The sequence below is a fragment of the Lepisma saccharinum genome, chromosome 4, assembly GCF_977018435.1.
Source record: "Lepisma saccharinum chromosome 4, izLepSacc3.1, whole genome shotgun sequence".
In the NCBI taxonomy this organism is placed as follows: domain Eukaryota; kingdom Metazoa; phylum Arthropoda; class Insecta; order Zygentoma; family Lepismatidae; genus Lepisma; species Lepisma saccharinum.
The window spans coordinates 11162531-11178989 of NC_139232.1; the positions used below are offsets into that span (position 1 = coordinate 11162531).

The window sequence follows — 16459 nt, forward strand, 5'->3', positions numbered from 1 at the left end:
GCTCGTACCACCGCCATGTTAATACCCGACAATCCCCGCACCCCCACCTTCTATCTATTGCCCAAAATCCACAAACCTGGCAACCCTGGCAGATTCATTGTGTCCAGCTACAACTCACCTACAGAACGAATCTCAGCCTTTGTTGACTCCCATCTCCAGCCTCTTGTGAAAGCTCTGCCCTCCTACCTCCGTGACACCAACCACTTCCTCCAGAAAATCAGCACCCTCCCACCATTGCCCCCAAATACCATCCTTGCCACCATTGATGTCACCTCCCTCTACACCAACATACCTCACTCCCATGGCCTCCGCTCCATAGAATTCTATCTCAATAGCAGACCCAAACCTCACAACCCCAGCACCAACTTCCTGACCCACCTAGCCCACCTTGTCCTCACTTGTAACAACTTCACCTTTGAAAACCAAAATTTCCTACAGATCCGAGGTACAGCCATGGGTACCAGAATGGCCCCATCCTATGCAAACCTCTTCATGGGTCAACTAGAGCAAGAGTTTTTGGCTACCCAACCTTTCCAACCCCTCCTCTGGCTCCGCTTCATCGACGACATCTTCATGCTCTGGACACATGGAGAACCATCCTTGTCAGCCTTCCTGGACCAACTTAACCACTTCCGTTCCCTAAAATTCACCTGGACACACTCCCCCAACCAGATCACCTTCCTGGATGTGGACGTGCACATCGAGGGAGGACACCTGACTACCTCCATCCACATAAAACCCACGAACCACATGCAATACCTACACATCTCCAGCTCCCACCAGTTCCACACCAAAAAAGCAATTCCATTCTCTCTGGCCCTCAGGGGACAGCGCCTGAACACTTCACCCACCTCCCGCCAGAATTATAACCTCCGCCTACACCAGGCCCTGGTTAACCGTGGATATCCCTCCATCCTGGTCACCAAGCAAATATCACGAGCTGCCTCACATACCACTACCACCAAGAAACCTGCTGCCACCAACCCACCTGCACTCATCACCCAATATCATCCCCACCTCAACAAAATCAGGCACACACTGCACTCTCTTCTCCCAATCCTCCACAGTGATCCCGAAACCAAAAACATATTTCCCGACAAACCCAGGGTGGTTTTCAAACGCCCCCCTAACCTCCAAAACATCCTGGTCCACAACACTCCTTCACCACACATCCAACACCCCCCTGCCCATAAATGCAACCGACCCAGGTGCAAGACCTGTCCCATCCTCATCACTTCTCACACCCTCCAGGTGCACACGGCCACTGGCAAATTTACCCTCCATCCCAAAGGGACCTGCCATGCCTCAAACCTTATCTACATCCTCACCTGCAACATCTGTGGTGATTTTTACCTGGGGGAAACATCAACGGCCCTCAACCTCCGCATCAATAACCACCGCTCCTCCACCCACAACCTGGACTTCACTGTCGCCGTCCACACCAACCACCACAACATCAGTTTCAACGACTGCTTCCGGGTAGCGATCATCCACCTCCTACCCCAACCAGCCAACACCTCTGTTCGCAAAAGATGGGAGAGGGCCTATATATCGGCCATGAGTGCAACCACTCCACCTGGCCTGAACAAGGCCACCCAGTAATGCCCAACCCTCACCCACCCTCCCACCCTCCCTCCCAACTCATCCTACCCACTCACAGTTTACGACGAGCCTGGTGACGAAACAGTGTTTTTTCGTTCTACGCACCGCTTCTTCTTCAATGGGGACCTGGCAACTCTGCAGGACCCCAACTTCCGGTTCCATCTTTTGTTTCTTCTCACACCGATGATGCTATAAATTAGCGAAAATTTTGAATTTTCCTACTGTCCGGTGAGTGTTTCCTTTTACCTTATTTGATTTTTACTTAGCCCTTTTGGCCCTCCTTGCTTTTATCCATTATATATATATATACATATATATATATAACATAAATGAAATCAAAATCCCTTAATAGCCTACAATTATGCATAAAACTTACCAGTATCAAATCCTCAGGCTGTGAAATATGAAATGGAAAGATAAAAGTTTTATCAAACACACAGAACAATTAGATTTTGTTGTTAATATTTTGCTAAGTTGTGGCATTCCCTAAGCAAATTTAGAAGTTTCATCAAAATCTTATTTTTTTGTGAGAAAATGTTTTACAAGATGAAACAAAGAGAAAATATAATCAATCTGTGGGAAAATCTATTCAGAAGCTTTCGTTTTTCAATTTAAATGCTTGAATGATTAATGGGAATGAAGGTATTTAATGAAATGTTCAATCCTCTCTCAAGGATTTGTTAAGAAGCAATATTTATAATCAAGGCAATAATAATTTCTTTGGAACAAAAATTACAAAGTATCTATACCACTCCATGTTGATCATGATTATGAAGATGAATGATGAGTTGATGCAATAGATGAATAAACACAATGAAAATCCACCCCTTTTTAAGATTCAACCCTAGGACCCTTGGCTTAATTGCATGTCACTCTGCTCTGGAGGCTGTTTATAGTCCACATTTTAAAATTAATATATTCTGCACATGTACACAAAGATATGATAATCATTGAGAAGGAGAGCTACCAAAGTAATAATCAATTTTGTTTACCTGCTTTGCAACTTCCTCTGCTATCCTCTGTTCTTCCATTTCAAAGCTTTCAATTTCTTCTTGTTCTCGTTTTTCATCATCATCAGTCTGTGTGTCAGGAGCATCACTTTCCATGTTCTCATATTCACTCTCCTTTGCATGGCTTCTAGAAAATTTCAAGTGTTTTACCAAGGTGAAAAGCAAAAAAATACAAAAAAAAAATAAAATACAAACACTGTAATAGTATGTTAAAGGTATATTTGGCATATTCCTTACAATAGTTCAGAAGACCAGTAAGAGCAAGGGCAATATAAAGTAAAGTAAAGTGCTCCCCTGTGCTTTGCACCATGACATGAAGGCATATAGGGGGTGTGGAGTTAGGGCCCCACACTTTCTTGACCTCGGCCAAAGATGGGGGTGATGCGATCAGCACCACACCACTGGCTGCCTTTATTTATACAATGTTGGATGAGTGCCGGAGTCGCTTAAACAGGTGGAAAAAATCCCGGTTCTCCCCTGCCGGGTATCGAACCCAGATCTATCACATGGTAATCAGACATGTGAGGGTAATGTAGAAAAACATATTCTACCGAAGAAGGGATCCTGTGTTCTCCTAAAGCATTACACCAAATAAGGAAAGATAAAGCTCTCCGTGCATACTGCACTGTGCCTTGAAGGCACATTTTTAGAGGATGAGGGGTTAGGGCCCCACACATTCTTGATCTCGGCCATTTTGGAGGTGATGTTATCAGCACCATGCTCCTGCCACCTATACCCCCTCAAAGTTGCCCCCAGGTACCCATTGAGTTTGAGGCTGGGTGAGCCCCAGAGCTGCTTTATGTGGGGACAAGGCTGGAAGAATTCGGACCTTAGATCACCCACCCTGGGAATTGAACCTGGGTCTCCTGTGTGACAGTCAGAAGCCCTACAAACTAGATCGCCCCTGCTCTTATTACATCAAATGACATAGACGAAAATCTATTTTAAAATGCACAGCAATGAAAACACATTTCTTGAGATTCTATTCTACACAATGTTTCGATGTCTTATCACCTTGCGAGTATCATATTCCATTACCATTCCTCAAGTTCCACGTAAAGAGAAGTTGACATGCAGAAGATTATTTAAATGCCATTTATGTTGTTGATCTGGACTTACAGTTTTACATAAAAATAAGATCTGTGATTCAAATACGAGATGCTTTGACTCTTCCAGTAGACCTAGTGGGAAAGGAAGGGGGGTTTCTTGGTCTTTTGATTGATTGATTTGATATTTGTAGTCCACTTTTTGCACAGTAAGGCTAATCAGGACTGGACCTACAGTTTAAAAGTGGGATCCGAATCACTGCACTGTGCCTCCACTGGGTATCGAACCCGGGACACCTTGATTACAAGGCAACAACACTACCACTGTGCCATCGGGGAGGCCCAGGGTATAGTAGAGTTCAGTTTCTTATATAAAATTGTATTATTTACTACATGATAGCTTAAATTGGGAAGTTATTTAAAATTTAACATATTCACCTTATTTTCATAATTTATAATTATCCTCACTTTGCAATTATTGAAAAATCTTCTCCCACATCTTGATTACTTAAATCAACATTGACAAGTAAAACCTTATGAAAAAAAACCCTCGAGATAGAAGAGAGAATCCACTTAAAACTTCCTAAGAGAATGTGCCACTGAAAACAACTTGGCAAATTTTCCACTACGGTCTCCCCCAACCTCTTCAGTAATGATAATCCAAATTCAAATTTATCCAATTGCTTAATGGCCTTCAATTAATATTTTCTGACAGCTATAGAGAATATAACTAGCCATATATCGAAGCGGCTTTAAGGTTATTAACACTGAAAAAAACAACCTCCACAATAAATCCAAATATTTTGATAAACTCCTGTTATTAACATGTAAAAAGAAAAAAAACCTTAAGATCGTGATCCATTTGCAATACAAACAGATAAACACATACAACATTTTTGAATAAACAAGGATAGACACAGTGGAATTATGAAAGATTAAAGGAAATCACTTCAGAAGATTGCTAGTGGAAAATAATTAGGTTTTTTTAAGAATGCATATATATACCACTGCATGTAGAGTAGATAAGAGAGAAAATATTTACATCACCAATCATGCATGTAGAAACTAGCAATTACATATAAAATGCATGAATAAGAAGATTATAATTCAAAGATAGGAAAAAAGAATCTACCAATCAATTGAGAAAGATGCTAACTGCATTTTCAGAAAATACGTATGTCTATATTTTACATATGCAGGCACTCATAACACAAAGCAAATAATATAGTTTACTTACAATAATAATAATAACCAAATACAGGTATTTCCAATTTGTATCTTCATCAGTAATATACAAACATACCTCTTCCTTGGATATGGAAAATGAAATTTTCTATTCAGCCACAAAGTTCAATTAAGACAAAAAAGAAATCATAATGCCCAAGAAAAATTATAACAATATGTGTCCATCTTTTACCTGCTTTTTGAGAGATTGACCAATACTTACTGATTCAATATTTCTTACCATCAAAGTTTCTGATCCAAGCAGTTTTTTCTAGATTTATTTTTAAAAGAATTTACAATTTTCTTTCCTTCCTGCTCACACTAAATAACTTATTTTGAAAATAAGTTTGACAATTTTTTGCCTTAAACACTATACAACATTGAAGAATATTGAGATACTGTTATTCCACACCTTAATTTCCACATTTAATATAAGCTTGTCAATATATTATGGTAAAGAAGATAAATTATTTCAACCAAATACTTGAAAATTAAACTAAATGGTAAATGATGTCATGTTTTCATGATATACTTTAAAAAAATATTAAAACAAAATTAACCATCACCAGTTTTAACAAACCATTTTCTTCAAAACAAGGACTAACCATTGGAGTAAACACACACACACACACACACACACACACACAACAGCCTAAGCTCCCTACCTCCAATGTGGCTATTTCAAATGAAAAAAATAGCTGAAATTATGTGCTGACAACATACATAAAAGGTAAAGGTAAAAAAAGGTAAAGTGTTCCCCTGTGCTTAGCACCACGCCATGAAGGCATATAGGGGGTGTGGGGGTAACGCCCCACACACTTTCTTGATCCGGTCGTGAGTGGGGGTGATGTGATCAGCATCATGCCCCTGACCACCTTTACCCCCCAGGGTTTTCTCCAGGTACCCATGTTATTCGACGCTGGGTGGGCGCCGGGGCCACTTCCAACGTTAGAAAAGTTCCCAGATTTGAACCGGCCGGGGATCGAACCCGGGACCTTTAGCATGGTAGTCAGACATGTTACCGACTGAGTATGCAGTATTATATTTGTGTGAATAACCCAAAGAGCATAAATTACCTACCTAATAATGAAGAAGTCACCTACATGGTGGGTATCTACACTGTACACATTTCATGACTGGACAATATGACTGTACCTGCCAATGTTCACTGAGCAACGGACTACTATATTTTGATTGGTAAAATTATCAGTAATGTTACTGATAAGCTTATAACAGCCAATATAAATTAATCTGTCCCCTCCCTAGTCAGTAGCAATAAGGATTATTCTATATACTATTTTATATTATTGTCTTACTGCCCTTATATTCTCATGAAATGATTATGGGTACGAAAAGATCAAGCTACCTAACCCCTGTCAAAGTCACACACATTAACAATCTGTCATTTGTGTAGGTGGTATGATTAGCATCATGCTCTGTCCACCATAATGTCCTCGAATTTCACCCAGGAACCCATTTATTAGAGGCTGGGTGAAAAATTCCCACCTTAAAAATCAACCACCCTGTGAATTGAACCTACGCTTCCTGCCAGCTCGCGTGGTGGAGTGGTTTAACACGTGGTACTTATAATGCCAGGGGACCTACACGCTACGATGGTCTGGTTTGAATCCTTTACTCTGCCAAGGAAGTCGCCAGAAAGTAACTCCGGTTTCGCCGAGGCCTTTTGGCGTGAATTTTAAATTCGTACACTTATTTGACAAAAAAATGTTACAATTCGTAGACTATTTGACCAATGTACTTTGGGTAACTTTTGTTTTGCAGCTAAATCATCAGGGCATGTAACCGTGCAGTAATCAAAATGCCAAAGCCAATAAGAGGGTGCATACAAGGCGTGCAGAATATTTCACCAACAAAGACTGCATTTCTTTCCATTACTCTCCGGCATCTTGTGTTCCAGAACTTTCCTTTCTTACAGCCAGCTGTCACGTGCATTTCGGCTCCTCTTTGTCCATTCTTAGCTCAGGTGAGACCAAGAGATGCCACCCAGTCGTGTAAATGAGAGTCCAAGGAACTTCTCTACAGGCTAATGACAAAAGATAGGTCGGGTTACCCAAGCCATGCAAAAAGCTTTCACTTAGTCCGGGAAAGGAAAACAAGCTCGTAAATTCCTTTGTATTTGTTGCTCAGCTGTCAAAGCCAGCTTCCATACGTAACTTTAGAGTTGGGGGAAGGGGGGATGCATCTACATGATGTGTCAAAGCTTCGCTTAACCCACTGTAAGTGTTTCCGACCTAACAGAAAAGTATCAAGATAATAAAGAAACAGGAATTTTGTAATCAGCTGCATTGTCGATTTTTGAACCAAATTACGAGTAGCACCTTATATTCGATGGTCTAAAAATTGACCAAAATACGAGTAAAGGTAATTTCATCATGTCATCCCTCATATTCCCTGGATCTGAACACATGTGCCTCATTTTTGTGGGGCTATGTTAAGGACAAGGTGTACAGAAATAACCCCAAAACCATTGCCGAGCTGAAAACTGCCATTCAGGAGGTCATCGACAGCATCGATGTTTCGACACTTCAGCGGGTCATGCAGAATTTTGCTGTTCGTCTGCCCCACATCATCGCCAGAGATGGCAGACATATTGAACATGTCATAACCTAAATCTGAATGTCTATAGTGCCGTTTACATGTGCAATACAGTTTGTGTACTACGTGGTTTGTCACTAATTTCCATTTTATTTCATATAGTTCATTAATTATCACCCTGTATAACGTCATTGTGTTTATTGTTCACCGAAGATTTCAAGTTAATGCTATCAATTCTACGTTAAACCATTTACTTAGTAGCAGCATCAGGCCCAATTTCTTTTTAATCCAGCCCTTTGTATACACCATAGTCTACAAGTGCTGGAAACAGTTCTTAGTACAAACTGAAGCAAAATGCCATGATGCAAACAGGCAAGTTTGTGTTCAATGTTACGATACGTGGCGTGCGCATGCACACACACACACAGATAGGAGGAATGAGAGTGAGGGTGGGAGGGGACCAGATCCCAATGTTGGACACAAACCTAATCCTGGCCGACCATCCGAGAACACCTGTTTAAATTGGCACGAGAAGAGTTTCAATTTTTCAAATACTGTGATATTTACAAATATTAAGAAACATTTCAAAGAAATAAATATTATGCTAATTACCTGCAACTGAATCACTTGAGACTGTAAGTGCACTTCTCAAGTGAAGTCCTTTTACTCGGTTTCTTATTTTGATTTCACGCCAAAACTACATTATCTATCATTTAATCATTACTGGGTGGTTTTTAGCAAAATTCCACTGAGAATTCTAAAATATGTTATGCTCAAAGAAAAGCATTAGTTGCTAATTATGCTTACCTGCATCTTATTCATATATCAAATCCATTATTATTGGAATGGAAAAGACCTTGAAACTAAGTTTTGGAGAAACGCTTCAATGGTGATCAGTGAAAATATACACATATGCAATGCAGTTCACCCAAACTAAATCTATAAATTGCTAGGGAAAGTTTTCTTATAAAATAGAGCATGAATAACAATATTGCACAGGCTGTCTAAGTTATTTTTATAGCCTATGAAATGCTTTTCTATCCTGATACTATCCCATGGTAATTTAATCATACAATTCAAATTTATGAATTATAAGATCAAGGTTTACCATAAATAGAAAACTCCACAAATCACAACTTATGATTACTATTTAATTAGTAACTAGAGCTAGAAACAACACATGGAAAGCGCTCTAACAGTGCTTTGTAACATCACTAGTAAATTATGTTTTGTTTCATAAGCACATTCCCGTGTATATACACAATTTAAAATAAAAATACACACACGTTATTGGGTTCTTATGACATGTTAAAGTAATATGAACATAGATAGAAAATGTGTACAAGTCATTATTATGTTTGTAAACAACATTTAAGTACATGGAAAATTCTGAGTGCATGAAAATAATTTTATTATGAAGAAATAGACATTTTTAAAAATATTACTATTCTGTGATTTTCCTGTACACATCCTCTATCTACTGATTTACTATAACACATGTAGGTTAAAAAAAGATTCATGCCTCAACTATTTCTATGCAAAGAAGCATACATGACATGAAAAAAAATATGTAATACTATGAATCTAACAAACTGTATTATATTCTTATGATCCAAAAGTGAATAATGAAACTTGGAGAGCTTTAAATTTTCAATTTTCACTTCGGTTCCTTTTACATTTAAATCAAAACATTATTAATTTCTTTTTTGAACTTGAGTTTCTTTATTTATTTATACACCAATAGAGAGAATTAAAAATATTCAGTATTTGTATCCTCCAATGCCCACCAAATTGCACATGGGGAAAATGAGAATGACAAATTTTACATTTCAAGATTGGCACACTTGGACATACTTTTCAATGTGATTTTTTTCGTTAGCTAGGCTTCCTTGTAAGAAAGAGAACAAATAATATTTTATACAGGTTTGAAAATACCAGATACATGTGGGAAAGCAGGTGTATTAACTAAACAGAACTTTGGAAACTGAAAATTCTGAAAATTGATGTTCCCTTTATTCCATAAAGTTCGTTTCTAAGTACACTTTATGCACAGATAGACCCATACCATGGTCGTGACAGTCTAAGGTATCAGGCTTACGAGACATGGGCTGGTTCTAGTCTCCTGGGGAAGCATAACAACTTTTCTCCTGAGAATTTGGTCAGTGTATGGGACTGGTAACCACCCACCATCGTGAGGAAATAGGGGAACTATGAATGAATAGCATAATGCGGTCATGAAAACCTAGGATGGCTACTTAAGGTTTATTCGTGCAGAACCACACATCACCCTAAAACTGGTTGGATGATTTTCTACCTCTGCTGATCTGCTGAGGCATGTGGGAGTGATGTAGGCAGTCAGTAGGTAGGCACTAGCCCTCAAGGGCTGTTGCACCATGGGTTATTATTATAATACGTATATGATTATGCTCAGATAGGCTAATCGGGACTGAACCTACAGTTTAAAGTGGAATTCAAACCACTGTGCAATGCCCCTCTGCTGGGTTTTGATTGATTGATGGATTTGATGTTGTAAGTCCACTTTATGCACAATAAAGCTAATCGAGATTGGACCTACAGTTTAAAGGTATCTAAACCACTAAGTGCCTTCACCAGGTTCAAACCCGGGACCCTAGCACGGTGCCATCAGGGAGGCACACCTCCACTGGGGATTGAATCTATGACCCCTTGATTACAAGGCATGAGCCCTTCAACTCTTAACTCAGAATGTATTGCTTTACTTCAACCAATGAACCAATGATTCTTAAAGTAGGTACACATTCTGATTTTCCACATCAATATCAAAGGAAAGACTGGATAGATGGGAAGTGAAGGGGGATGACCTCCTTTAAATTTACTAAAAATTAGATAAACAATCTAGCAAAATTGTATGTCTAATAAGTACTAACTTAGAAATAAATTATCATTGGAAATAAGATAATGCTGGCTCAGTGAAGAAGCACAGGTGGCCAACTTTTGATCTTGATCTTGCCACCTAAGTTTCTGGGAATGGGATCTCTTTGAGTGGCACTTTATTAATTTAATCTAATCATCACTCATCCTCATGATTTGAGGAGTGGCAGAAAAGTCAAGTAAAAAAAAAATATCCAGAAATGCAAATTATATAAAAAATTAATAATACAGTGCGTTCAGTTTGGTTAGGGCCGAGATAGCACATGACTGCGGCCAGCGAGGTATGGTGCAGTTGCCAACATTTTCGATCTTTAGCATGCAGACAATTATATTTAAATTGATGTAGATGTCACCTCTGTTCACCTCTGCCTACTAGATGCAGCCTTCTACAGGGGTTGCTACTTACCAAGTCATTTGCTTATTTGAGGGTGCAAGCTATCATGATTCTGTAGCTGAAAGTTCGAGGGGCATTCCCTTGTGATTGCAGGAGCAAATTACTGAGCATATGGATATACACAGGAGAAGAAAAGTAATGCTGAATTGTGGCAGAGAAGTTGATAGGTGGATAAAATATTTTTGCAGTATATGCAGAACTGTTTTCTTACATGTGATTGTGTGTAAGATAAAAAAATTTCTTGTCTAAAATTCATTAGCCAATAAATAAATAAAACAAAAATAGTAATAATTTTCACACTGGCCCTGCAACATACTGACTGAAAATTTGATACCTTAACAGCATTCAAACTTTATTTATTTTCATAAAAATTTACCTGCCAAGCAGGAATGAATTTGACTGTTAAAACATTAGAAGCAGGTTCTTGTTTCAATAAAGAAGATATTAACAGCTGTCAACTTAAATGTTATTTTCTTGAGTTCTCCAATCCGATTCTATAATGCTGTGTGGCTTACACGGAGGCCTGTACAGCTGAAATGTTGGCAGTAAGAAACAATGTGTACTCATTCACAGTACTGTAGTGTGATAGAATTCAGTTTAAAAGTATGTAAGAAAGAAAACAGCATTCGTTCTGACAGGTGCAATGAATATATTCCTTATCCATCCCACAACTGGAAGTTAAATATTACTCATTCAAATTAGCTGAAAAAATACTACATATGCTGACCAAGGAAGTCTGTAGTTTAGTAAAAAAACACTTGACAATGTAACATTTCAAGCCTCTATTAGGGTCTTCCTCAGACTTGAAACCAAACTAAAATTCAAGTCTGACGAAGACTGTCTTTTAACTAAAATATAGACTACCTTGCTCAGCATATGTAGTGTTTCTTTTCTGCCATGGAAGCAAGGCTTAATAGTGTTACCATCAAATTAGTTAATAGTTTTGTAAATATTCAAATACATGCTCCCAATTTGCAATTCATATATTCACTTTTGGAATTTATGCCAGCTTCAGAATTTTCCATTACAGAGAATTCAGTAACTGGCTTGTAAATTAATTTCCTACGTAACATGTTTAGGGAAAGGAGTTGTAGCAGTTAATGAATGAAAATAAATTTACCTACACACTAAACTCTCGTGTACATGGTGCTGGTTGATAATCCACATGTTATTCTGTCTCCTATCCCCAGACATTACCTCTTCATATTCGTACAACTTTTTTTTTTTATAAAAGGAAAGCCAGTAAGAAAGATTCAGCTGCAAACAAGTGTTAAAAAAGTGGGTTTTAACAAGCGTACAACATCAACATCTCAAACGAGGAAAAAAGGTTAAATAATATGTTAGTAATGAAAGTAAATGTTAGTGCTTCTATTGTGCTCTCTCTAACTGTTGTTAGTAAAAATTAATCCAATCATTCCTTTGGCATGGTTATTAAACATGCGCTTGCCAAAGAACATCGAGCATTTTGCTTTACCTGAAGCTCGGATAGCGCTGAACCTCTTTATGGGGAGTGTCGGGAATCTCCAGCGGGAATTTGCAACCAGCGATCATTTTCTGCACTTTTTGAGATGGTTCTTCAATTTCTTCTGTTCTTCCTCGCTTTAGTGAACCTTCCTTACCGCTTTCCCTTTGTAAGGCCACCCCATCAGGTGTCTGCAATGGCATATTATTTTCTAACTGATCATATTTTAGTCCTAACAAATGCTTATCGCTCTTTTTGGGGGCTGCTATGAGATTATTCAGCTCATCTTGCTGTTTTCTAGCCAACTCCTGAATAGCTGCTAATCCTACTTGATTATTGTTGATCTGATCTCTGGGACCTTTACCCTTTACATACCTTCCAATTAAGTCTCTCTGTAAACTTGCTTGGCCTAGTTCCGCTAACACTTCGTTCACATTTTTCAGTTCTTCCAGAGAAATTTCTTTCCTACTCTTTTCCTTCGGTGGAATATTTTTTAAAAGGTTCTGCTCTTCCAAGAGTTTTTGAATTTCTTTTTCAAAATTAGGAATTTTCCCGTATTTTGCACTGTACGGTAACTTGTTACCAGTTTCTGACTCACTGCCAGGGGACTTGGCTTCTTTCGAAGCATGTTTTGGCACTTGAGGAGGATTGTCTTTCCTCCCTGCATTCCTGTCTGTCTGACAGGCATTGTCTTTTTTAAGGGACTTATCACTCATTGTTACTTGGGAGTCATTGCAACCTGGAGTTCCGCAACCACCCTTTGATCCTTCACGATGGAGTGACGACTTTTTGGAGGCATTTTCGGGGGAAACCACATCACTTGGGGACTTCACCACTTTCTTTTCTAAGCTATATTTCTTACTAGACGAACCAGTATTATTTATTTTGCTAGGAGATTTGCGTTCACTGCCAATATTGCGATGACTACCGTGTTCTATTTTTTCTAAATGCCTCGGGCGGCCAATGTACTCGAAACTTCCGCAACTGTCACCTTTATACGATTCCTCACCGTCATGTGGTAGAGGACTCGACACAACACTACAGGATGAATCTACAAACATAGGTAGTTCCGCTCCGAGTTTATTTTCGCCAGGTTTACTTTTGTGAGATTGATCACTACTCATTTCACTCGTATGGTGATGTGGAGAGAAACTCCAGTCCTCGTGACTTCGTCTGGAGCTGGAAGAGTTCTTGCTGGAACTTATTGCACCACGAGAAGGAGTCGACGGCGAAGGACCGATGCTTGGGAAACTTCTAGAGTTGTCCTGAGGGGATGGGGTGACACCTTTACTCAGGCTACTAGCCGAAATATTGTTTCCGACGTAAGAATGAGGAATTAGGTCATGGGAAGCTCTGGGGGAGTTTTCCAATGATGAGGGATCTACTTGGATATCAGAAGGATAAAGCCACCTGGCTGTATTTTCCGTGAAGGATGGTATGGTTGGAGGTGACGGAGAATCAGCATCGGTGTGAGAGGCATCCGTTCGACTGTAACTTTCATCGGACGAGCTTATGCTTGGCGAGTGGTTGAGAGAACTTATTTCGTCAGCTGATGAGTGGATTCTGGTGGAGATAAGATCTCTTGGCCCGGCAGCACCTTGCAGACTCTCTTCCGAATAGTGTCGCTGGAGGTTTCTTAGCTTTGTGCGAATCATCGCCTCTTCCGGTTGACGGAATCTATCTTTTGCAAGTGGTGGCAGCAACGGGTGTCGCTGTATCTGGTGCTGTTGGTGGTGGTGATGATGATGGTGATGATGATCTTTCTCTTTGACAGGAGGCTTCGGAAGAGGTTTCAAATATGGTTTAATATCAGTAGAATTATTACTTTTTGAGCTGGAATGCTGAGAGGGTTTGCTAATATCGCCGCGTGGCCAAGGTGGAGTGTATCTGCTTTCTGCAGCATTATGCGACTGATTCTTAGATTTTGAATTTGAGTAACCCTTAGGAGGTGAATTGTTACTGTTGCCAAATGTACCATCATCATGTGACTGACCAGAATGGCCATGTTTCTGGGAAGAGGATTTATGGAGCCCTTTGTTCTGCATTGGAAGAATTTTTATCATGTTACTGGGAAGCAGAGGTTCACATTCATTGCCGTCTCCTTCTCTCAGTGTTGGAAGTCTGGATGCACCTCTGGAGGGAACATTCGGCGCATCATCTCGACCACTACGCTTGGACTTCGGAGGAGGTTCACCACCTGGGAAGGAACCACCATGACTATTTCCCTGCTGCATTTGATGTACCAAAGCCAATGGAGTTGCCACACCACCATACATATTACCTGGGGAAAACAGAAATAAAATAAAAATTTGACATTAATATTATTTTGTTTGCAACAAACAATAATACATATACATATTTGAAACAGAAAAGAATTAATGCAATCTGACGTTACTGAAACACACCAATACTCACATTCAGCATTTAAATTTCAAAACAAATGCTGAAGTCAATATAAATTTTCAGGTGTAAATTCATATATATAATAGGCTTCCTGATACATGGGTGATGTGTTTATAGACCTAGATGGTAGCAAATCTTATTTCTGTTTAACATGGTGGGGTGCAGCCATTCCATGTGAAAGTGGGCAAAGAAGGTTAATTTCATTTTTATTCAAAGGGAATTTGGAATTATTAATACAAACAATAGTTACATGGCTTTTAAATTACATATTATTTCAAACCTATTACTTTTTATAATAGAAGTGGGATTTTGTGTGTTGTGTTTCCACTTAATCTAGTTTCATTATGATATAGTATTATACCATAATAAAACTAAATTAATTCTAATTTCGTTCTAATTGTCTCATTTATTCTTTCTATATCTTACACTCTGAAGTATCCTACTTCAATTCTGAAACAAACCGTAGTTTGAAGAATCTATTTATGAAATTTTTCATAGCCTTTGCATTTTTCCATAATCATATAAAGTAAATAATGTGCATGGTGTCTCACCCATCACAGGCAAAAAATGTTTATAAAAAAAAGTATGTAGTAATATTTTTAGAAACTTGAAGCATCTAAATGTCGAGTAAAGTTTGCTTTGTGAAAATAAAATAAAATAATTTCAGTAAATCCAAATGTTTCACAGTGTTTTCAGAAAGACTGAGGAAGGTCCTATAGACATGTCTCGGAAGTGTCACACCCATCACAATTACAAAAAATGTATTTTCTGTGGCTGAAAATTGAGACGGAGAAGGAATATTATGAAATTAAATAACTTTCATCAAGGAAAATAAATGTACATGAATTGATCGAGTTACATATTTGAAGGTGCTAAGAAAATAATTAAAAAATGAATGTAAATTTGTCTGAATGTCATACCCGTCACAATGGAATTGCCTGGTGATCAATGGTATGAACTTAAAGGTCACAAGTTTGAAACTTAGGTAAAGTATAGATACATTATTTTTGTTTCATAATCATCCAGTTACCCATTCATCCTCATCATGATTGAAACAAGAGATACAAAAGAAATGTAAAATAATAGAAATTAAAAAAAGAGATAGATTCATCAATTATTCTCAATAAGACATTTTTATATCTATTCTTCAAAAGAGAACTGCCAAACATAACAACCTATTCACTTTGGGGGCCTCTCCAATGGCACAATGGTAGAGTTGTCGCCTTGTAATCAAGAGGTCCCAGGTTCGAAACCCGGTGGAGGCACATAGTGGTTTGGATCCCATTTCAAACTGTAGGTCCAGTCCTGATTAGCCTTACTGTGCATAAAGTGGACTTAAAACAATAAATCAACCAATCAATCTATTCACTTTGGAGGCATTATTAAACAATGTTAAGGGTTATTTCCACGAGTACACTATCACAACACAGCAATGTATCCACATAGTCAGAATTCAAGATATGGAATCACTATAATTCATAATTATGATGCTGGTAAAAATTGTGAAAGCTTTTGAAACATGAACTATAGCTTATGTGATGTGATACACCACTTCTTGTCACCTCTCATCATTTACACATATCCCTTTCACTCCCTCCACTATATTGATCTTGAAAGTGAATTTTGCCTGCCCATAAAACATACTGCTTTCACCATGTAAATACATTTTTTATTTAGTCTGATAAAATAAATTCAAAGGCAAAGAGATAGTCTTGTAGTACTACTATTTACTTTAAAAACACTAAGGGAGAATTCACACTGAAGTGACAAGCAACAGGTGACACGTGTTGCTTGAGGATTTCACCAATCAAATGCAGGCTTGAGCAGCCTGTCATGCCGATATGTTGTGAAA

The 16459-nt window shown here is 38.6% G+C and overlaps 1 protein-coding gene across 9 annotated transcripts in view; it reads right to left on the reverse strand.

Moving 5' to 3' along the window:
- The window catches only part of LOC145986374 (uncharacterized), a 219815-nt gene that overhangs the window by 18888 nt on the left and 184468 nt on the right, over window positions 1-16459 (reverse strand). For 5 of the 9 annotated variants that reach the window (XM_083120301.1, XM_083120300.1, XM_083120302.1 and 2 more), the window contains 3 exons: window positions 12217-14485; window positions 2595-2739; window positions 1979-1996 (listed from right to left, as the gene is read on the reverse strand). In XM_083120301.1, coding sequence (XP_082976427.1) covers window positions 1979-1996; window positions 2595-2739; window positions 12217-14485 — 2432 coding nt within the window. The remainder of the gene's footprint in view (window positions 1-1978; window positions 1997-2594; window positions 2740-12216; window positions 14486-16459) is intronic. The other 4 variants (XM_083120304.1, XM_083120303.1, XM_083120297.1 and 1 more) reach the window with 4 other exon arrangements.